Source organism: Trifolium pratense, linkage group LG2, assembly GCF_020283565.1.
Source record: "Trifolium pratense cultivar HEN17-A07 linkage group LG2, ARS_RC_1.1, whole genome shotgun sequence".
Lineage (NCBI taxonomy): Eukaryota > Viridiplantae > Streptophyta > Magnoliopsida > Fabales > Fabaceae > Trifolium > Trifolium pratense.
Genome location: NC_060060.1, coordinates 2,928,764 through 2,951,349, shown reverse-complemented (window position 1 = coordinate 2,951,349; position 22,586 = coordinate 2,928,764). Strand labels below are relative to the sequence as shown.

The 22,586-nt window shown below is 34.0% G+C and overlaps 2 protein-coding genes and 1 pseudogene across 2 annotated transcripts; 1 reads left to right on the top strand and 2 right to left on the bottom strand.

Moving 5' to 3' along the window:
- LOC123909746 (receptor-like protein kinase FERONIA) lies at nt 1-4,285 on the top strand. The gene is made up of 2 exons (XM_045960627.1): nt 1-972; nt 2,106-4,285. The coding sequence occupies exons 1-2, from the start codon at nt 300-302 to the stop codon at nt 4,130-4,132; spliced, it is 2,700 nt and encodes an 899-aa protein (XP_045816583.1). The 5' UTR covers nt 1-299; the 3' UTR covers nt 4,133-4,285.
- Nucleotides 4,286-6,593: 2,308 nt separating this feature from the next.
- LOC123909923 lies at nt 6,594-15,162 on the bottom strand (annotated as a pseudogene).
- A 4,760-nt stretch (nt 15,163-19,922) lies between these two features.
- LOC123907697 (phenolic glucoside malonyltransferase 1-like) lies at nt 19,923-21,692 on the bottom strand. The gene has a single exon (XM_045958064.1). The coding sequence runs from the start codon at nt 21,546-21,548 to the stop codon at nt 20,181-20,183; it is 1,368 nt and encodes a 455-aa protein (XP_045814020.1). The 5' UTR covers nt 21,549-21,692; the 3' UTR covers nt 19,923-20,180.
- Nucleotides 21,693-22,586: the final 894 nt, after the last annotated feature.

The following is a 22,586-nucleotide window of genomic DNA, read 5'->3' as shown; positions in this document are numbered from 1 at the left end:
AACCATATTTAAAGTAGTAGTAGTAATTTTTTTCATTTTCAAAGTTGAACAAGTCAAAGAAATATACTAATGAGCTAATTGCAATCATCTTCAATTTTTTATTAGCAAGTCCCAAGAACTTTCCCTTTTCTCTACGTTCTCAACACACCACAAATCAACTCTCTCAACCCAAAATCCTTATCATCATCACAAAACCAAACTCTTCTTCCTTCTTCACTCTTTCACTATTCCACAAACTCACACACACCCTTCAACTTCCACACCACACACACACTCTCATCACCAAAAAAAAATTAAAAATGAAACCATTAATCAACTTCAAAACCTTCATCACCACTCTCATCTACTTTTCCATTTCCCTCCATAGCCTTCAAGCATACGTCCCAATTGACCTTTTTACCCTCAGTTGTGGCACAGAAGGAAACTCTACCGACGGACAAAGAATATGGACAGGAGACACAAGCTCAAAACTTTTGTCATCATCATCTCAAAACAACCCAACAACAACACAAAAATCTTCAACCAACAAAATCCCATATTCAACAGCACGTTTATCACACACAATATTCAACTACTCTTTTCCCGTCACTACAGGTCCTAAATTCCTCCGTCTTTTTTTCTACCCTTCTACTTATACCAACGGTTTTAACCGTCACGACGCTTCTTTCACTGTTATTTCCAACGGTTTCACACTTCTTAAGGATTTTAATGCTTCATTAAACGCTGATGTCGAAGGTGTTGATACTTTATTGAAAGAATATGTTATTAACGTTGGTGATGATCAAAGGCTTGATTTGAGTTTCATTCCAAGTACTGGAAATTCTAATAACTATGCTTTCATTAATGGAATTGAAGTCTTATCTATGCCTAGTGATCTCTATTATACAGCACCCACTGATCCTGGAATTTCACTTGTGGGGACCACTATCACACCTGCATATACTATTCCAACAACCGTTGCACTAGAAACAGGTAACATTCATGTTAACTTATAGTCTTTATACTAGTCTCTTTTTACTTTGGCGCAGTAGTGTTAGCTTGCGACCTTGAAATATGCTCTTTTCAAAGTCTTGGATTTGATTCTGTCTGGTGCCAATTTTGGTGGTTTAGTCCATGCAGGGACAGTAGTATTAGATCCTCAAATTAGTCCGTCTTTATGCTAGATATCAAGTTTTTTTAGAAAAATGTTCCAACTAGTATTTATAAATTTGGATACTTGTAAATTGCTGGTAATTTGATATTTACGCTCAAATTCGTGGTTAATAAAATACAATAGATGATTAATATGGGCGGATCTACAGTTCGGCCATCCCGGACTCTTACCCAGGCTCTGGTATAAAAAAATTGATATTTGAGGGGATAGTTTTGGACAAAATTGAGATTCTTAGGGGTTAGTTTAAGGCAAAACGGAGATATTTTTGTTCAAAACTGAGTTTTTTCAGTGCAAAATTGAGATTTTGCCCAGACTTTATAAATTTTCTGGCTCCGCCACGGAGTAATAGTGAAAGCATTCAGCTATGTTTTTTAGTCAACTTCAAGTTAACAAATATCCTATTGGGGGAATGTGTGTATCTTCCAAATTTTATAATTGAATATTGATCCTATAATAAAGTCAGGGTTATGGATTCCTCAATTAAGTGGATGAATGGTTAGTTCTTAGTGTCTCACTTAAAAGAATTTTAAACAAGTTTTATATCAGATTCTGGTTATACTATTGGTATGGTAAGAACAATTATAGACTAACCAAGACATTAGGTTTAAGTGTTTAACGAGCTCTTCCTAGGACAAATTGTTCGGAGGAAGCCGAGTTCGATTCTGGATAGAAACAATTCTTGATGATATTAAACTGTCTCCTAAATAAATAACTCCAAAAACCGAACATATATGTTACCGACTCTTGCAACACCAATACTATCACCATCTTGGTAACCATAATTTAAATTTAACTTTGATGCAGTTAGAAGTACATACCTAATGCCATTATGTAAACAATTTGTTGCATTGTTTTGTTTTGTTTTTGCATTTCTAAAAAATCATACTAATTCTATCAAATATAATGTATTAAAAAAAAAACACATTCTTAATTTATGGTAACATCATTGCAGATTACAGGATCAAAGTTGGAGTGCAACCAAACGCACCAGACATTCAAGACACAGGCATGCTCAGAAGCTGGAACACCAATGACACAGACTATTTAAAAACTCCAACAGCACGTGACTTCGTCTCAGGAGATGTAACACGTACGAGTAATATCACTGTAACCCCCGATTACGTGGCACCAAAAGAACTCTTCAAATCATCACGTGACTTAGGCACAAATTCCACTCTCAACCAACTCTTAAACCTGACTTGGGTATTCCCTGTTGATTATGGATTCTATTACTTGATCAGGCTCCACTTCTGTGAACTCGACCCCGACATAACTAACACGGGTGATAGAGTGTTTACCATCTATTTACAAGGAAACGTGGCGGAACAACAAGCTGATGTTATGAAATGGACCCTAAATAAAAAAGGAGTTGCTGTGCAACGAAACTACGCCATTTCAATTCCAAAGAGTAATAACAACGGTAACAAAAAAGTTAACCTCTCTCTTCAAATGCATCCTCTTAGTAATAATACACGAGAAACTGTATACAGTGATCCATTTTTAAATGGACTTGAAATTTTCAAGATCAGTGATTACAGTTTGAAGAATCTAGCTGGACCCAACCCAGATCCGATTCAGAATCCAAATAACCCGAATGCAGGTCAAAATAAAAAGAAAAGCATAAGTGGAACGACACTAGTTGGTGTCGTTTTGGGAGCTGTATTTGGCGTCATCTTAGTTTTCATTGTCGTTTTCTTCGTTTTTAGAAGTAAAAGGAAAACCAAAGGGGAAATGGCTACAACAACAAAAGTATCAAAGTCTTCTGCGACATCGAAGTGGGGTCCACTTTCATTTTCAACAACGAAATCAAGCAACACACAAAACTCACTGCCGTCAGATCTCTGTCGTAGTTTTTCTCTCCTAGAGATACGTGCTGCCACGAACAACTTTGATGAACTTTTCATTGTTGGTGTAGGAGGATTCGGCCACGTGTACAAAGGCTACATCGACAATGGTGCCACACCGGTTGCGATTAAGAGACTTAAACCGGGTTCACAACAAGGTGAAAATGAGTTCATCAACGAGATTGACATGCTCTCGAAGCTTCGTCACCTTCACCTCGTTTCTTTAATCGGTTACTGCAACGAGAATAATGAAATGATCATTGTTTATGATTACATGGAACGTGGAACTTTACGTGATCATCTCTACAACACGGAGAATCCTGCTTTATCATGGAAACAACGATTGCAGATTTCAATAGGTGCAGCACGTGGGTTACATTACCTTCATACAGGTGCAAAACACACGATCATTCACCGTGATGTGAAAACGACGAATATTCTGTTAGATGAGAAATGGAAGGCTAAGGTTTCTGATTTTGGGCTTTCGAGAATTGGGCCTACAGGTATTACTAAGGCCCATGTTAGCACCGTTGTTAAAGGGAGTGTTGGGTATTTAGATCCTGAGTATTATAAACGACAGCGTTTAACAGAGAAATCTGACGTGTACTCGTTTGGTGTGGTTTTATTTGAGATACTATGTGCTCGGCCGCCTCTAATTAGAACCGCGGAGAAGAAACAAGTGTCACTTGCTGATTGGGGGAGGTATTGTTATAAAAATGGGACCCTAGGGAGTATTGTAGACCCTTCGGTGAAGTGGAGTATAGCACCAGAGTGTTTGAGAAAATTTGGTGAGATTGCAGTCAGCTGTTTGTTGGATGATGGAACAATGAGACCATCAATGAACGATGTTGTTTGGATGTTGGAGTTTGCATTGCAGTTACAAGAGAGTGCGGAACAACGCGAGCATGTTGTTATTCCGCATACTCTTGGCCGGATTGATGACTTGGAAGGTGAGAAAAGAGGCGAAAATGATGACGTGTTTAGTAGTGGAACCAGTGTGGCACATGTTTCAGATTTTAATAAGAGTAGTGAAGTGAGTGTGAGTACTATGACTACTAGTAGTAGTGGAGATAATAGCTATGGTTATAATAAGGAAAGTGTTTTCTCTGAAATTGTGGATCCAAAAGCACGTTGAGGAAAATCAGTTAGTTGAGGCAAAGTGTTATTTATGCTTGAAAATGTACTAGCTAGATACTCAAAATTTGTGTGCATTTTTTTTTTCCTATTTTTTATATGTTAGTTTCTTGAAGTTGAAATAATGTAACTTGTACAGGAATCAAATTTCTTATGTCTCTTGTGTGTTTTAGAAAATTGCTAGGTTTTTATCTTGATAGCTATTAATCAATTCAGTTAATTTGATGTTCAAACTTAATCTTCGAAGGTGTCCTTCGAGAAGAATTGATTTTAGGCCGCACGATATGTTGGGCTGAACTTGCTGTCAAGTGAATATTGTATTATTTTTTTCTTAATGCTGATTCTCAGTCATAGAGTAATACACTTTCCGGTGTTATTAAGTAATATCATAATTTGTACTATGTTAGTTTTGACATCTAAGCTTCCTTAAAATATAATTGTGTCCATTTTTAATGCACTCTGTCCGAGTCTTGGCGCAATGGTAAAGTTGTTGTCACGAATTCAAATCATGAAAACAGCATCTCTGCTTGTGTGATGATGTTGTGTACTTTTATCCTCCTTAAACGCCATTTGGTGAGAGTCTCGTGCACAAGACCATCGTATTATTCGTATAATCGTATGCACCAATTCATGTCAAGTTTTTCAAAGATATATTCATGGCATAGGAATATTTATGATGCTTACAAATTTTGCAATTTTTAATTTATTCAAACAAAAAAAGAGAGTGGTTTCTCTGTAGCACTATAATTGCTTGAAACATGATCAAACAATTCTCCTACCTTCAAAACAGTACTAAAGTTGAAGGAGATATAATAAAAGTTTGATTTTGTAATTTTAAAGGTTAAAATGCAAATCCCCTTTAAATATAGTTTTAAAATGATTATGTATCAGTTTAATTAATGATAATTTCTCTCTTTTTTTTTAAATTTTTTTTTTTATATTATAAAGAGACAACAGCAGAGTAGTACTTACAAGTTACAAGTTGTTTATTCATTTCTTAATACATATGGTGCAAAAAAAAAAAAAACATTGACCTTTTACTTTAATTTCTAGTGTCTCATTCACTAGCACCATGGTCTGGTTGAAAACGTCAAAGAAAATAACAAAAATATTTTTAAAATAAATTAAGGCATCTCTCACGAGCAAAAGCAAAATTAATTTCTCAATCAAGATACTAGAGGATTAAGAAATGTTGATGGCATGGTATTGGTTTATCTATGGAGAAGGTAGGAATAATAATCTTGTTTCTTCTAATTGGTGGACTGGTCTTCTATCATAATTAAACTCATAATTATTTTTCACTATCAATATCTAATCTACTGTACCGTCTAAATTGGTTTGGGGATCATTTCTGGCATCTAGTGATTTCTACCCCTCTCGATCGCAGTTGCAAAGGATCTAACCGTGATCCTCCCTACTAAGTTCAGCGTCAATCACCACTAAACCAACTAACTATTAATAAACTCACAAATTTTAAACGTAAAGAAATGTATAATCTTAAGTTTGAACATAAACTACTGCATCTAAGCGTTGTTATCCAGCTTATCAACTGAGTTGTATTTAAAAGATATTTAGAGATTACTTTATTAATAAGAGTAATTTTTTTAAGCCACTAGATCTAGTGATAAGGGGATTGAGTAGTATGTTATAGGTCCTGAGTTCGATTCTTAGCTCATTAAGTAATTGTTTTTTTATTATCGTGAAAATCGAAAGTTGTAGTTTTTGGAGTTGGACGAGACGCAACTTAATTTGATAGTCAAATAATAACAGTAATTTCACCCAAAATAATCTTATTTGATGTTCACTTATTTATTTTTCTGAAAAAGTGTGTACAATTTAGTTTTAAACAATATATACTATGGAGCAAGTAGAAATTGCTTATATTTTCGTTGACTTGGTCAACTTTGAAAAGGGGAGAAAACCATGGCATGCTATACTATTCAAAAGACTATTCAAAAGGATGGAGCTGAATTTGTGGAAATGTGGAGAGTATGTGGTGAAGAAAAATTTGTCACATTTTGATTATGAGTTATGATAAGGATTATGGGTAGGGAGAGGAAAGTTCTAGTTAGGGTATTTCCAAACAATACTTGGAAAATTGCTAGCTAGTGGCAAGTTTAATCATTTGTCCTTATCAATATGAGTTTGCGAGTTGATTTTTAAATGGGAAGTGAGGGAAAAACTTATTCTTCATTTTTATATTAAGAACACTATAAAATGTTTTTAATATGATCCCCTTGTGATTAAAGTATTATCTCATTATTTATCATTTTTTTTCAATTATTTTTAAAAACAATTTACAGTAGTGTTCTTAATTTTAAAAAAATACATAAATTTTTCTGTTACTTCTTTTCTAGAAATCAACTCGCAAACCATACTTAAAAGTAAAATATTTTTATTAAATTCTTTGACTCGTTCAACTCTTAAAAGCAGGACCATGGTGTTATTGATTGAGACACAAGAAAGCAAAAGGTTGGATGTTTTTGCACTACATGTATTAAGAAATTAATAATCTGAAAGGGATATAAGTATAATTTGATTCTTGTACAAGTAATGAAAAAACTGAAGTTACATTAGAACTTCAAACACATACATATAAAACATTAGAAAAAAATAGACACAAATTTTGACCATATACACAAACTTAAAGACCATACACTATATTTCCACCATACATGTTTATTCAATTAATTGATTCCCCTCAACGTGCTTCTGGTTTAGACAATTTAGGACACAACATTTCCCTTATAAACATAGCTATGCTCTCCACTACTACTGGTAGCGGTCAGAGTACTCAAACTCACTTCATTGCTCTTGCTAAAATCCGAAAGAATTCCCACATCGCTACCACTACTAAACACGTCATCATTTTGATCTCTTCTCTCACTTTCAACATCAACATTCTTAATCCCAACAACAACACTCTCATGACCAAGAGAATGCTGAACAACATGAGACTCACATTGTTCGGCACTCTCTTGTAACTGCAACGCAAATTCCAACATCCAAACGACATCATTCATTGATGGCCTCATCGTTCCATCATCCAACAAACAACTAATCGCAATCTCTCCAAATTTTCTCAAACATTCAGGCGCTATACTCAACTTTATCGAAGGGTCCACGATACTCTCGAGGGTCCCATTTTTATAACAACACCTTCCCCAATCAATAAGTGACACTTGATTCTTCTCTGCAGTTCTTATCAGAGGTGGTCGAGCGCATAGTATTTCAAACAAAACCACACCAAAAGAGTACACGTCAGATTTCTCTGTTAAATGTTGACGTTTATAATACTCGGGATCTAAATAGCCAACACTCCCTTTAACAACAGTGCTAACATAGGCCTTAGATTTACTCGTAGGCCCAATTCTCGAAAGCCCAAAATCAGAAACCTTTGCAACCCATTTCTCGTCTAAAAGGATATTCGTGCTTTTCACATCACGGTGAATAATTGTGTGTTTTGCACCTGTATGAAGATAGTTTAACCCACGCGCTGCACCAATTGAAATTTGCAATCGTTGTTTCCAAGATAAAGTAGGATTCTCCGTGTTGTAGAGATGATCGAGTAATGTTCCATGCGCCATGAAATCATAGACAATGATCATTTCATTATTCTCATTGCAGTAACCGATTAAAGAAACGAGGTGAATGTGACGAAGCTTCGAGAGCATATCGATCTCGTTGATGAACTCATTTTCGCCTTGATGTGAACCTGGCTTGAGCCGTTTTATTGCAACCGGCGTTAAACCTTCATCGATGTACCCTTTGTACACATGGCCGAATCCTCCAACGCCAACAATGAATATTTCATCGAAGTTATTTGTGGCATCACGCATCTCGATGATAGAAAAGTTGCGGCAAAGATGTGACGGTAGAGATGAATTTTGTGTGCTTGTTGATTTTGTTGTTGAAAATGACAATGGACCCCACTTCGAAGTTGTTGAAGACTTTGACTCTTTTGTCGGTTTACTCTTTTTCTCTTTCGTTTCTCTTTTCCCCCTTAAAACAAAGAAAATGACAAGAGAAATTACCATGACGCCGAATACAACTTCGAAAATGACTTCGATTATTGTCATTCCACCTATTCTTTGTTTGCTCTTTTTCTCTTGAACTTGAGGGTAATTCAGATCTTGAATCGGATCTGGGTTGGGTCCAGCCAGATTATCTAAATCGATATCACTGATTTTAAATATTTCAAGTCCATTTAAAAATGGATCACTGAATTCGGTTTCTCGGCTATTACTGTAAGGATGCATTTGAAGAGAGATGTTAACTTTTTTGTTTTTATTATTATAATAATCATCACTTTTTGGAATAAAAACAGCGTAGTTTCGATGCACAGCGAGGCCGTTTTGATTATCAGTCCATTTCAAAACATCAGCTTGATCTTCTGCCACACATCCTTGTAAATAGATGATGAAGACTCTATCACCTGGTTTCTTTATCATGGGGTCAAGTTCACAAAAATGGAGTCTAATTAAGTAATAGAAACCGGTATCAACCGGAAATTCCCAAGTTAGGTTTAAGAGTTTGTTGAGTGTGCCATTGGTGCCCAAGTCACGTGATGTTCTGAAGAGGTCTTTTGGTGCCATGTAATCAGGGGTTACAGTGATGTTCATTGTACCTGTTACGTCTTTTGAGACAAAATCACGTGATGTTGGTGTTCTTAAATAATTTGTGTCGTTGGAGTTCCAGTTTCTAAGCATGTTTGTGTCTTGAATATTTGATTCAGTTGCTTGCACTCCAACTCTAATCCTGTAATCTGCAGTTGTCACCATAATAAATTAAGAAAAGGGACGAATATAAATTTTGACCAGTGTAGTAAAAAATAATATGCTATAATTCCCTATAAATATTTATTCTTTCAATAAACTTTTAAACATATATCCAGATCCGCGCGCACACACTAAAAACTATGATCATAAATGTTGTAAATGTAAATAATCTTAAAACAATTAAAAATAAATGGAGTTAGTTAACATATACTATCTCTGTCTCATTAAATGTCTCATTTCCGTTTTGTATATTTCATAAGAAAATGATAAGTTGTGTTCCTTTCAATGATAAAATTAATTTTATTTACTAAAATATCCATATTAGTAGTGGTTAATGGAATAATTAGACGAGTTTAAATATAAGAAAATAATAAATAATGCATTCATATTCCAAAGGGACAAATAATTACCCCCTTTGCAAAAGGTTGTCGTTCAACTGATTTTGACCAAACCAACATACACGAAAACAATGACTCACATATCACGTCAACATGTCATGTGAGTTACTATTCACGTGTGTGTTGACTTGTTGACGTGTACGTTGACTTTCTATCGTGTTATGTGGGTTACTGTCTACGTGTACGTCGACTTGGTCAAAATAAATGTTGCACCATTGCATAAGTGATAAAAGTTAGGGGGGCAAAAGTGTTGTTATGAAAGTTAGAGGGTCCAAATCGCAAATTTGTAAAAGAAACACTTATAAAGAGATGGATGGAGTAGTTGTTACCCGTCTCTAGTGCAACGTTGGTATGAATGCTATATTGTGTGTAGGAGGTATCCACATGTGAAAATCCATGATCGTCAGGCGATGTATAATAGAGATCATTAGGCATTGATAAGACTTCAATTCCATTTATGAAAGCATAATTAGTAGAATTTCCATTACTTGGAATAAAACTCAAATCAAGCCTTCGATCATCACCAACGTAAATGATATATTCTTTATATATAGTATCGACACCTTCGAAATCAGCGTTTAATGAAGCATTAAAATCCTTAAGCAGTGTGAATCCGTTGGATATAACGGTGAAAGAAGCATCGTAACGGTTAAATCCGTCGGTATAAGTAGAAGGGTAGAAAAAGAGACGAAGGAATTTAGGACCTATAGTGACGGGGAAAGAGTAGTTGAATACTGAGTGTGATAAACGTGCTGTCGAATATGGTATTTTGTTGATTGAAGGTTTTTGTGTTGTTGTTGAAGATGAAATGTCTTGAAATGATAACAAAAATTTTGTGTTTGTGTCCCCGGTCCATGTTCTTTCTCCATCGGTAAAGTTTCCTATGGTTCCACAACTCAGGGTAAAACGGTCATTTGGTTCGTAGGCTTGAAGGTTAAGTAAGGAGATGGTAAAGTAGAGCCATATCAATGGTTTTATATTATTTCTAACACGCCCCCTCACGCAAGAGCCCACTTGGGCTTGAAGTGTGGATAATGCATAGGCCCACCTACCATATGCTTAAATTCCACTTTTTTTAATTAGAAAGTGAGGGGAGTGGGGATCGAACTCTAGACCACTTAGTCATAGTGGCTCTGATACCATGTCTAATAACCGATTATCCCAAAACCTTAAGGTGTTAGGATAGAGCCATATCAATGGTTTTATATTATTTCTAACAAAGAGGGTGGTGATTATGGTTTTGAAGTTGATCAACGGTTTCATGTTTTTATTATTTTTGTTCATGGGAGTGTGTCTTGTGTGGAGGATGTGAGTGTGCATGTGGAATTAATGTGAAGTGTGAAGAAGGGTTTGTAGTTATATATATGAGATGAGATGAGATGATGATAATGATTTCGGGTTTGAGTTGATTAGTGGTGCTGAGAACGTATAGAAAGGGGAAAGTTCTTAGTAGAGCTAAAAATTTGAAGATAATTGCATAATATTTTTTTGACTTGTTCAACTTTGAAAAGTATAACTATGGTATGGTGAGTATGCTTCATGAGGTGATTCTGAGTATGCTTCATGGTTCTAATATAATTTGTACTATGTTAGCTGATATCTAAGATTCCTTAAAATTATAATTTTGTACATTTTTTATTTACTATGTTCACGTCTTGTAGCTATTAACACTTTGCCTTAAAGACCATACATTAAAATAAAACATTTTCCTTATCATAACCATAGCTATATGCTCTCCACTACATACTAGTAGTAGTAGTCATAGTAGCAGATTCCAAAGAGGTCACTTGTTAATTGTAAGTCTTCACTTCAATTTTGTGGTATTCAGTTTGGCACCAGCGAGTCACACTCACTTCACTTGCTAAAATCCAAAAGAATTCCAACATCGCTCGCGCTCCCAACAACAACACTCGCACGTCTAAGAGGAAGCAAACTATCTTGAGGCTCACATAGTTCCGCACTCTCTTGTAACTGCAATGCAAACTCCAACGTCCAAGCCACGTTGTTCATCGACGGTCTCATTCTTCCATCATCCAGCAAACAACTAGCCGCAATCTCACCAAATTTTTTCAAACACTCAGGCGCTATACTTCCCTTCACTAAAGGATCCACAATACTCTCTAGTGTCCCATTTTCATAACAAAACCTTCCCCAATCAGCGAGTGACACCTGTTTCTTTTCTGTCGTTCTAATTAGTGGTGGTCGAGCGCATAGTATCTCAAATAAAACCACTCCAAAAGAGTACACATCAGATTTCTCAGTTAAACCGTTACGTTGTCGCTTATAATACTCGGGGTCTAAATAACCTAAACTCCCTTTAACAACAGTGCTAACATGGGTCTTAGATATACCTGTAGGCCCAACTCTCGAAAGCCCAAAGTCAGAAACCTTTGCAATCCATTTCTCGTCTAGAAGAATATTTGTGGTTTTCACGTCACGGTTGTGTGTTCCACGTGATAAAGCAGGATTCTCAGTGTTGTAGAGATGATCATGTAAAGTTCCACGTGCCATGAAATCGTAGACGATGATCATTTCGTTGTTCTCATTGCAGTAACCGATTAACGAAACAAGGTGAAGGTGACGAAGCTTTGATAGCATGTCAATCTCATTGATGAACTCATTTTCTCCTTGTTGTGAACCCGGTTTGAGTCTTTTGATCGCTACCGGTGTTGAACCATTATCAATGTAGCCTTTGTACACGTGGCCGAATCCTCCAACGCCAACGATGAAACAGACATCAAAGTTTTTTGTGGCTGTGCGTATCTCGAGGAGGGAGAAACTACGACATAGAGCCGAAGGTAGAGATGAGTTTTGAGTGTTGCTTGATTCCTTTTTTGTTGTAGCTTTGTCCCTCTTAGTTTCCTTTTTACTTCTAAAAACGAAGAAAATGACAATGAAAACTAAAACGACGCCAAGTCCAGCTCCCAAAATGACACCAATCAGAGTCGTCCCCCTTATGCTTTGCTTTTTATTTTCAACCGAATTTGGGTTATTTGGAATCAAACCCGGATCCAAGTTGGGTCCAGCTAGATTCTTCAAACTGTTCTCACTGATTTTAAAAATTTCAAGTCCATTTAAAAATGGGTCACTGATTTTGATGGAATGACTATCACCACCATAAGGATGCATTTGAAGAGATAGGTTAACTTTTCTCTTAGCATTGTTATTACTTTTTGGAATTGAAACGGCGTAATTTCGTTGTACAGCAAGTCCTTTATTATTTAGGGTCCATTTCATAACATCAGCTTGTTGTTCCGCCACGTTTCCTTGTAAATAGATGGTAAAGACTCGATCGCCCATGTTAGTTATGTCGGGGTCGAGTTCACAGAAGTGGAGCCTGATCAAGTAATAGAAGCCATAATCAACAGGGAATACCCATGTCAGGTTTAAGAGTTGGTTGAGAGTGGAATTTGTGCCTAAGTCACGTGATGATTTGAAGAGTTCTTTTGGTGCCACGTAATCGGGGGTTACAGTGATATTACTCGTACGTGTTACATCTCCTGAGACGAAGTCACGTGCTGTTGGAGTTTTTAAATAGTCCGTGTCATCGGTGTTCCAGTTTCTGAGCATGCCTGTGTCTTGAATGTCTGGTGAGTTTGGTTGCACTCCAACTTTGATCCTGTAATCTGCAATGGTAAGAATGTGTTTTTAATACATTGTATTTAATAAAATTAGTATTGATTTATTTTATTTTTAAATGCATAAACAAAACAAAACAGTGCAACAAATTGTTTACATAATGGCATTAGCTAGGTATGTACTTCTAACTGCATCAAAGTTAAATTCAAACCAAATACCAACAATATATGACATGCAGGAGGTTTCTGCTGAATACATAATTTGAAATTGTTTTAAATTGCTGTTCCAAAATTAGATCAATTGGAATATGCTACTGGTCTGTCATGTATCATTATCACTTTATTGCATGACCCTTGTATCATATTATCAGTTTTGCATATACTTGCACAATTGTAACTTTTGCTGGCAGCGGTCCTCAAAACCCCAGCAGGTATACTATGGGAATCTAATTCAAAACTCCCGCAAAACAATCCGCGGAGGTTGAACCCCCTCTAAATGTCTTAAAAACCCCGCTTAATTTTGTTTTTTTTTAGTGGTGGCGGAATTTTCCGTCAATGAATTATTTTAAATTCTGTCTATCAATACTGAATCTCTGCACTATCCTCCCTTTTCAAGCCATACTTCCAAGCTTGGATGACATAGGCTCTGTTTGGGAAAACCAATAAGCTAGCTTATAGCTTATAGCTTATAGCTTATAGCTTTAGCTTATAAGCTAAAAGCTCTGTTTGGTAACAGTTTTTAAAAACAAGCTTATAGCTTATTTTACTAGCTTATAGCTTATTTTTCAAACGCTATTTTAAAAACGAGCTTATAGATTATTTTACTACCTTATAGCTTATTTTTCAAACGTTATTCAAGTAGCTTATGAGCTTATAGCTTGTATTTAGACTATATTTTAGCACACATGTGCGGGGTGTGCGACGGCATCGGGTCTCGATTCAAAATTTTAAGGTCCTATAATATTACTTATATATTATTTATACCTATAAAATATCAGATTTATATTAATTGATTAATTTTTAGGCCCTAAAATAATAGTTATATATTGTTAATGTTCATAAAATATCATATGAGTATCAATAGATTAGTCATCTATACTCGTAAATATAGTTCTAGTCCATTTTAATCTTTGCATAAAATTTAATCTTAGATTAGAATGTTCCTTTTTGACGTTATATACGAAGATAATTATTTTGTATTTCTTGTTCATTTAATTTCATGCAATTGATTTAATATTGATAATTTATATGTTTACAAGAATGATTTTTTTATATTATATGCAATTTAAATCGACAATTTTTTAAAAAAAAATTATATTTTTTTATCAATGAACCACTTTAATATTTTGCACAAAGCTTCCTGAAATTCGGAGACGCCCCTGTATTTTAGTCCAAATACATTAATTATGTAATGAACCTAGAAATATAAATTTGCTTATAAAAGTGTTAAAAGATATGAAATAAAAGAGACATAAGTTAACATGAATGTTACCTGTTTCTAGTGCAACGGTTGTTGGAATAGTATATGCAGGTGTGATAGTGGTCCCCACAAGTGAAATTCCAGGATCAGTGGGTGCTGTATAATAGAGAATTAGAGATCACTAGGCATAGATAAGACTTCAATTCCATTAATGAAAGCATAGTTATTAGAATTTCCACTACTTGGAATAAAACTCAAATCAAGCCTTTGATCATCACCAACGTTAATAACATATTCTTTCAATAAAGTATCAACACCTTCGACATCAGCGTTTAATGAAGCATTAAAATCCTTAAGAAGTGTGAAACCGTTGGAAATAACAGTGAAAGAAGCGTCGTGACGGTTAAAACCGTTGGTATAAGTAGAAGGGTAGAAAAAGAGACGGAGGTATTTAGGACCTATAGTGACGGGGAAAGAGTAGTTGAATACTGAGTGTGATAAACGTGCTGTTGAATATGGGATTTTGTTGGTTGAAGATTTTTGTGTTGTTGTTGGGTTGTTTTGAGATGATGATGACAAAAGTTTTGAGCTTGTGTCTCCTGTCCATGTTCTTTGTCCGTCGGTAGAGTTTCCTTCTGTGCCACAACTGAGGGTAAAAAGGTCAATTGGGTCGTATGCTTGAAGGTTATGGAGGGAAATGGAAAAGTAGATGAGAGTGGTGATGATTATGGTTTTGAAGTTGATCAATGGTTTCATTTTTTTTGTTGATGTGAGTGTGCATGTGGAATTTTGAAGTATGAAGAATGGCTAGTTTGACTTGATTGGTGTAGTTGAGTAGCTAAGCCTAAATTAATTTTTCTCACCACACATACATAAGTTAAAAAAAATTAAAAGATAAAAGAATGAATTAATATAAAATGATGTGACTAATTTATTTATCTTTAAATTTTTTTCAATGATGTGTGTGTGCCTAAATAAAATTGATTTGGGGTTGTGCCCAAGTTAGCATTTCTCGTAATGAGATAGAAAAGAAAGGAGAAAGTTTATTGGTGAAGCTAAAAATTTGAAGATAATTGCAATTACCAAATTATTGCATAATATTTCTTTGACTTGTTCAACTTTGAAAATGAGAACTATGGTATGGTAGCGTATGCTATTGAAAAGGAGTTGAAGGATGTGAGTTTGTGGAAAGTTTAAGAGTGAAGAAAAGTTTGTGATTAAAGGAAAAGTTCTAGAGTATTTCCAAAAAAGTTAGAAGATAATTTGCAAACAGTGCCAAATTTAGTTTTGGTCCGAGTTGAATGAAAATTGATTTTGAATGTTTTACTTAGGTTCGGTTTGAATTGATAGAATATAATGGAGCGGAGTGGAATAAAGTGGAATGAAATAAATTTTTCATTTCATTGTTTAAATATTTAAAAAAAAAAAGAATAAAAATGAAGGTAAGTGGTGGTATGAGATAAAATTCGTTCTATTATATTCTATTTCATTATTATTTTTCAAATCCAAACAATCATACATTATTTTATTCCATCTCTTTTCATTCATTCCATCTCATTCCATCAATCCAAAGATAGCCTAAATTTAATGTTGCGACTTAAATTTACGGGACAGTCTAACACAAATGACTAGCTAGTTCATTAAATAGAGTTTTATTCTTTATCTATCATATTAAATATTTTTATCTATTAAGGGGTGCTCAAATTCAAACCAATCCATAAAAACCGAAAACCGCAAAAATCAATTATTTTTGGATGTGTTTGGATGTCATTTTGTGAAAACTGCTGGATCTGATCGGATTTTGGATTGATTTTTCAAAACTGATCCAAATCGAACCAAACCGCATACATACTTTTTAATAGTTATTTAACTTTTTATTAGTATGATATGATATATTGCATTAACATATTAATCGTTGGTTTTTAATTTTCTCAATAATACTTATTAGTTCAATTTCATCTATTTTTTTTTACTATTTCATTTCATAAGTTAGGATTTTTTTTTCTTTATTTTTTTTTTCTACAAAAAAAGAATCGTTGGCGCCAAGCGTGAGGGAATGCTAGACGTTTGGTAATTTCTCCCCCGAGCAAAATAAGAGATGCCATTGAAGCGGCTAATCCTACGCATATTGTATATACTTCAATATATTTGATAATTGTCATTGCAAAATATATTATTTTTAACATAATATTAATATTTAATTAAATAAAATTTAATTTGTAATTTGGATATCCAAAAAGCGATCCAAATTAAACCGCACAAAATTGGATCGGATTGGATTTTTTTTAATTAGCCATCCAAAAACGAACCGAACCGCGAGTAATTTTAACTTTGGATCGAATGGATTTTTGCCACAAATCGTTCCAAACCGAATCGCGAGTACCCCTACTACGAGTTAGATTCTCAGCAGCATTACTATCTACAATATTGCGGTCAAATTTCAACCATTCAATTGACAAATTTATTAGATGAAAAAGTAACCGCACAACTTTGATTTTTGAACTTGACCCAATTTTTTTATCGCTGCCAATATACATAGTTAAATGTTTCTACTAATCGTCCCTGTAAGCTTAGCTCAATTGGTAGAGACATCGCATTATATGTGTAGGAGTTCGAGTTCGAATCCGAGACACTTCACTTATTCACCTTTAAGGTGAATTTATTAATCAAACTTTTCTGCCTTTCCGATTCTAAGGTGAGATTAATCCTACCACAACTTTTATTTCAAGATTGGAAAAGAAAAAAAAAAAGAATCCTGTGCTTTTGATATATAAGTGAGATAAATTCTGTTTTTTATCCATAATTGGATTCTCTCATAACAAAAAAAAGAAATCTAAAATGAAACAAATGAAAATTTAAAAGATGAAAGAAAATGGCTCATTGTGTCAGCACACAACAATTTGGACGTTTCATTTTAGTGGTTTGTGAATGGCAACTTCGTCCATCGTAATTTACGATTTTACAATGCTCATCGTCAGCCATCGTGCGCCGGTCGACTTCATTGCTTGTGTCAGCCGCTCAACGCCAAACAATTCAAGGGTTTCATTGTGTTTATTTTTTCCTTTTCCCTTTTTGAAGCAATTTTTTATGTTTTTAATCGAGAATGAATTCTCTCCATTTATTTTTCCTCATGTTCCTCAATTTTGTCAATCTCCACATTTCAATTCACTTTTTTCTTCTTTTCCTTTTCTCTTTCCACCCAAATCAATGACTCAAAAAAAAATCCTAAAGTAACATGACAGAATCCTCTCATTTTTAATCCCATGACTCATGTTTTTTCAATCCACTTTTTCATTATTATATCAATTTTTTAATTTATCTTTTGCATATCATTAATAAAACAATTTTATAAACTAACTTATAATTTAACTTTCCATATAATATTAATTATATTTCTTAATTTATATAATATGATCAAAACGATTTACCGTACTTCCTCCGTCTTAAAATATAAGCAAAAATTAACAAAAGTTAATGTATTTGATCTAAATTTTACACCAATAATACATCGAATTTTGTTGACCTATTTTTGCTTATATTTTGAGACATATGGAGTATATGTAGTACAAAACAAATTCTAATATGAATCACTTCATCAAGTGATCCATGATGGACCAGTCATGAATAACGTTACAACGAATACTGATTTCACAATATCAACCGTTTGATTGAAAATTTATATTATATCATCCATAAAAAAAATTAGAAAAATTAAAAATTATTTGATATGTTATCGAGACCCATTAAAATTAATGATTTATGAATTTTTCTTAAATATTGTTAATCTTGATAAATGTCTATTACATACATGATTTTTCAATTTTTCAAAATAATATATGAATAATCTATAAAATATAAATTTACAATTCAACGATTAATATTGTAATATTTATATTCGTTATAATAATTTTAATCACTTATCTACAAATTACAGTAAACCAATTTTCAAGTGGTTCACCGTAACTTCGGCCTATAGTACAAAGAGAGAGTAGTAGGATTACGGTATGTTTATCAAAGAGAGTTTCCTCAAATACAATTATGTCCATTTTTAATGCACCCTGCGAGCCATGTAAGGTTGTCTGCCTCAAGTACAAATCTTGAAGATTTTTTTGTGTGTTTCTCCGCAATGTAAGACGTTGCGTGCGTGCACTGCACATGCACTCGTTGACAAAATTGATGTAAGACAGTAAGAGTGGAGACTTAGACCATCTCCAGTAGTGATACTTATATTTTTAAGTACTAATATTTAATAGGTACTCCAATTGGAGCAAAAATAAAATTGTACCTAATAGGTACTAGTTCTACAATAAGACATAGTACCTAAATAATTTTTGTAGGACCCATTTAAAATGATATTGAGTTATTGGATAGATATGCTACTTGTGGGACCAATTTAGAACTTTTGAAGATGTTTTGGATTGGAGGGATTGAGTACTTATTATGTACTATTATTAAAAAAATCATAAATGAATGATGTGTACATGTGGGGACCACTTTAGTACTCAAAAATAAGTAGCTCCATTGTGAATGCTCTTATCGAGCCTCGTGCACCAGAGTGTCCGTTTTACTGTATAAGACAATTGGGGAAATTCTATATTTGAATATGGGAAATTCTATTATGGACACAACTCTAAATAAATTTAGCTTAGGTACACTTATAATAATAATGATTAAAAATTAAAGATAAAATGATAAAAATGATATTGATTGTTGTGATAATTTTTTTTTATTTTTAATTTTAAGCATTTATGTGTGTGCGCTTAAATTTGTGTCTATTGACTTTGATTTTCTGTCTAGGGAAGAATATCTCTTTCGATTGAACATGAAGGAAAATTTAATAAGAAATACTTAGTGTTGACACAACCCTAAATAATGTTAAGTCAAATAGTGGTACGGTGGAACTGAATCGCAACACGATTTGTAGTGTTGCACAAGTTGTCACGCTGGAAACAACTGAATAGTGGTACAATGGAGCAAAATCGTAGTACGATTTTACGATTTTATTGGTTATTGCTTATTGATAAAAGATGAGAACATATTAAATGCGATTGACATTTCATCTTGCTCAGTATATAATAAACTTTATTAGATCACCACTGCACTGTTGGGTTTTAAATGTGAGTGATTAAGTTCCACCTCGATTATGAATAGAAAGAATGTTGGATTTATAAGAGATGTGACTCATTAACCTAATGTCTTAAGGTTTAAATGGAGATGCAACATCTTTCTCTCTTATGGTCCTTGAACATTTGACATGATGTTTCTTCTGAGCTCCTCTTAACTCCTAACAAGTGGTATCAGAGTCACGGTTCGGCTTGCTGTGGGAGCAGGAATGGATCCTCTCACACTTGGGGGAGATTGTTGAATTTCAAGGGTAAGTGGTTAAGGAGAAGAGATGTTGAATTTAAAATATTGGGTGGAGATGTGACATCTCCCTTTCATGTAGTCCTGTAACATTTGACTCGATGTTTCTCGCGAGCGTCCCCAAACTCCCCCAACATACACTCGCATGTTTATTGAATTTTTCAGTTTTTCTTTATTTAAAAAGTAACCTTAACCTTCAAAATTGAACGCATAGAGGAGATGATCATCAGAACCAACAAATAAAACAAAGATGTAAACAAAAAATTTCTTTTTATCAATAGAAATCGAATTCAGTACTCCAAAATTTGGTAATCTCTGGTTGATCAGAGTCTCTAGATACTTGCATTAATGTTACAAGTTTTGTAAACTAAATAATAAACCAACACTCAATTTTTCATTTATTCATACTACGTACAAAAAATAAAATCTCTCTAACACAACAAATTGCTTGAAAGAGAATTATTCAACCTTCAAAAAAGTACTAAAGTTTGAAAACTTTAAATGGATTCAACTATTCAAGTCCTTGAACAAAAAAGGTAGAAAAAGCTTCCATCTCTTGCTCATTCAAAGCCAAACCAATCTCAACTCCACCATCATTATTCCTACTTTCACTAATAGAAAATGCTCCTGTTTTATCTGTTGAAGTCAAATCAACTTTCTTAGGCTTTCCAAATCCAAAATCAATACCATAAACTTCAAACCTTGGTGATCCAGCAATAGAATATATTTTAATGCTCTTATTACCATTAAACATATTATCTAACCAATTTTCAGCATCATTCAATACTCCATCATTTTTCACCTTATTCAAACCTTTATTCATCCCTTCTAAAGCACTTAAAAATCCTTCTTGTCCAATAAATTTCTTTGGCTCAAGCTCAACTATTTGTCCTGCAACACAATTTCCAATATACATAGAAGAAATTGGAGGGTCCAATCTTGCTCTACAATCAACACTAAATATGAAAATCACTTTTTCTTCCTTTGGTTGTTCTACTCTTACTAAACATGATAACACATAAGCACAAGTAATTGAAAAAGTTGACAAATTTGTAACATTCATATTTTTCATCTCATTTCTTGCATACTCTTTAAGCTTTTGAATATTTGAAGGTGCCAATTCAAATAAACTTTTGATTGCATCACTTTTTGATGTACCAAAAGAATCCCAAACTTTGAGACTTTGTCCACCATGTTTCATCAAAGTATTAGCATATCCTTCACTAATTCCATTGTAATGATCTTCTATCAATGATCTATCAAGAAATGGTGTTAGATTTTCAGGTAAAGATATAAAAGATGAATCAAGGTTAGAATTAGAAGATGTAATATAGGACCATGATTTCATAAAATTTGTTGAAGATTTTCCATCTAAACCAGCATGATGTGATGTTATTCCAATGCAAAAACCATTGTTTGGAAACAAAGTGACTTGAAATGAAACCAAAGAAGCTTTTTCATGTGAAGTATTCAAAAGGGGTATCAAATGATGTCTTTTTGAAGCATCACAATGATTAGAAGAAATATCTTTGAAACTTGAGTTTGACTCGACAACTGTCAAGGAAACAAAATCGCCGGGAACATAGTTTATAATTGGTTTTGATGAACCAATAGGCCAAACTATGTTTCCGGCGAAAGGGAGAAAGTGTTGAAGTGTGAGTGAAAGTGATTGTTTGAGATTTGGAAGAAAAGTTTCATAGAAAATGTTGGTTGAGTTTGTGAATTCATAGAAGAAGAGACGTTCAACTGGTGGAAATCTTAGCCATAGAAGATCAAAGAAAGTTAATGGAAGTGAGGTTGGTGATTGAGAAGGTTTTGTTGGTTCATGAAATGGTTCAATGTTGCAAACTTCAATAACTTTGAATGATTCTTGTGCCATGGTTTATTTATTTCTTCAAGGAGAAAGAAAGAAATTAAGAAATGTGTATATGGCATAGCAACCATTGTCCCAAACATTAATATATAATGATTTGGTTTGATGAAAACAATTTGGTATCTTAATTTTTAAATATATTCTTAAATTTTTAATGGTGAGATATGATTGAATATTTGTGTTTTTGTTTGACTAAAGATATGATTGAATATTCTTACCACTATAATGGAAATAAATGAAATTTAATAAATATGAAATAATAAGCCTCCTAGCCGACAAGGTAAGGCATCATGCATGTTTTGTTTAAATATTTCTTTTACTTTTTTATTCTAGAACTTGCTTTTTCTCATTGTAAAGAAATATTTATTTTGCTCTTTCACATGGACTAATCACTATTTTTGTCACTTTTTTATACTTTTTGTTTTTTTATAAAGACTAATTGCGGTTGCGGTTGCGGTCGCCGATGCGGTAACGGTTGCGGTTGTTGCGAATGCGGTCATTGCGGTTGCTACAATGCGCAATGCGGCTGTTGCGATGTGAAATCATATTGAAATTTCACAACCTATATAATATGAAACTGCTATGTAACTACACTATTTATCTATCATTGCATTGTCTTAGTTTATTCCACAAACACTAATTTGAATGTTCTTAAAATAGACGGTTGAGGGATTGTTAAAAGTAAGATTTTTCATTAGATTTAACACAAATTAGGACTTGAAGTTCATAAATTTTATTTTTTTGTGAGAAAATTTGAACCAACATCGCCAAAGTCTGATGCGGTTGTGATGCAACTACGATGCGGTCGTACACGTGAATTAAGATCACATCGCAAGTGCGGTGCGATGCAGATATGAAGGCTACCGCATCAGCAATATTGCAGTCGCAATTGCGAATGCGGACCGCAATTTAAAATGTTGCTAACCACTACAGATTGAGATGTATGAGATGAGTATTTACTTCATGCACTAGCTGCTAATGAGGACTGCATAGGCTTTCTTATAGATTGTGGTTGATGATGGTGAAACATAGTATAATAATAAT

What these genes read in the sequence shown, in the direction of transcription:
- LOC123909746 (XM_045960627.1), top strand. Translation starts at nt 300, where the DNA reads ATGAAACCATTAATCAACTTCAAAACCTTCATCACCACTCTCATCTAC. An exon ending in AACCGTTGCACTAGAAACAG is followed by an intron (nt 973 to 2,105) that starts GTAACATTCATG and finishes ACATCATTGCAG; the next exon opens with ATTACAGGATCAAAGTTGGA.
- LOC123907697 (XM_045958064.1), bottom strand. Translation starts at nt 21,548, where the DNA reads ATGGCACAAGAATCATTCAAAGTTATTGAAGTTTGCAACATTGAACCA.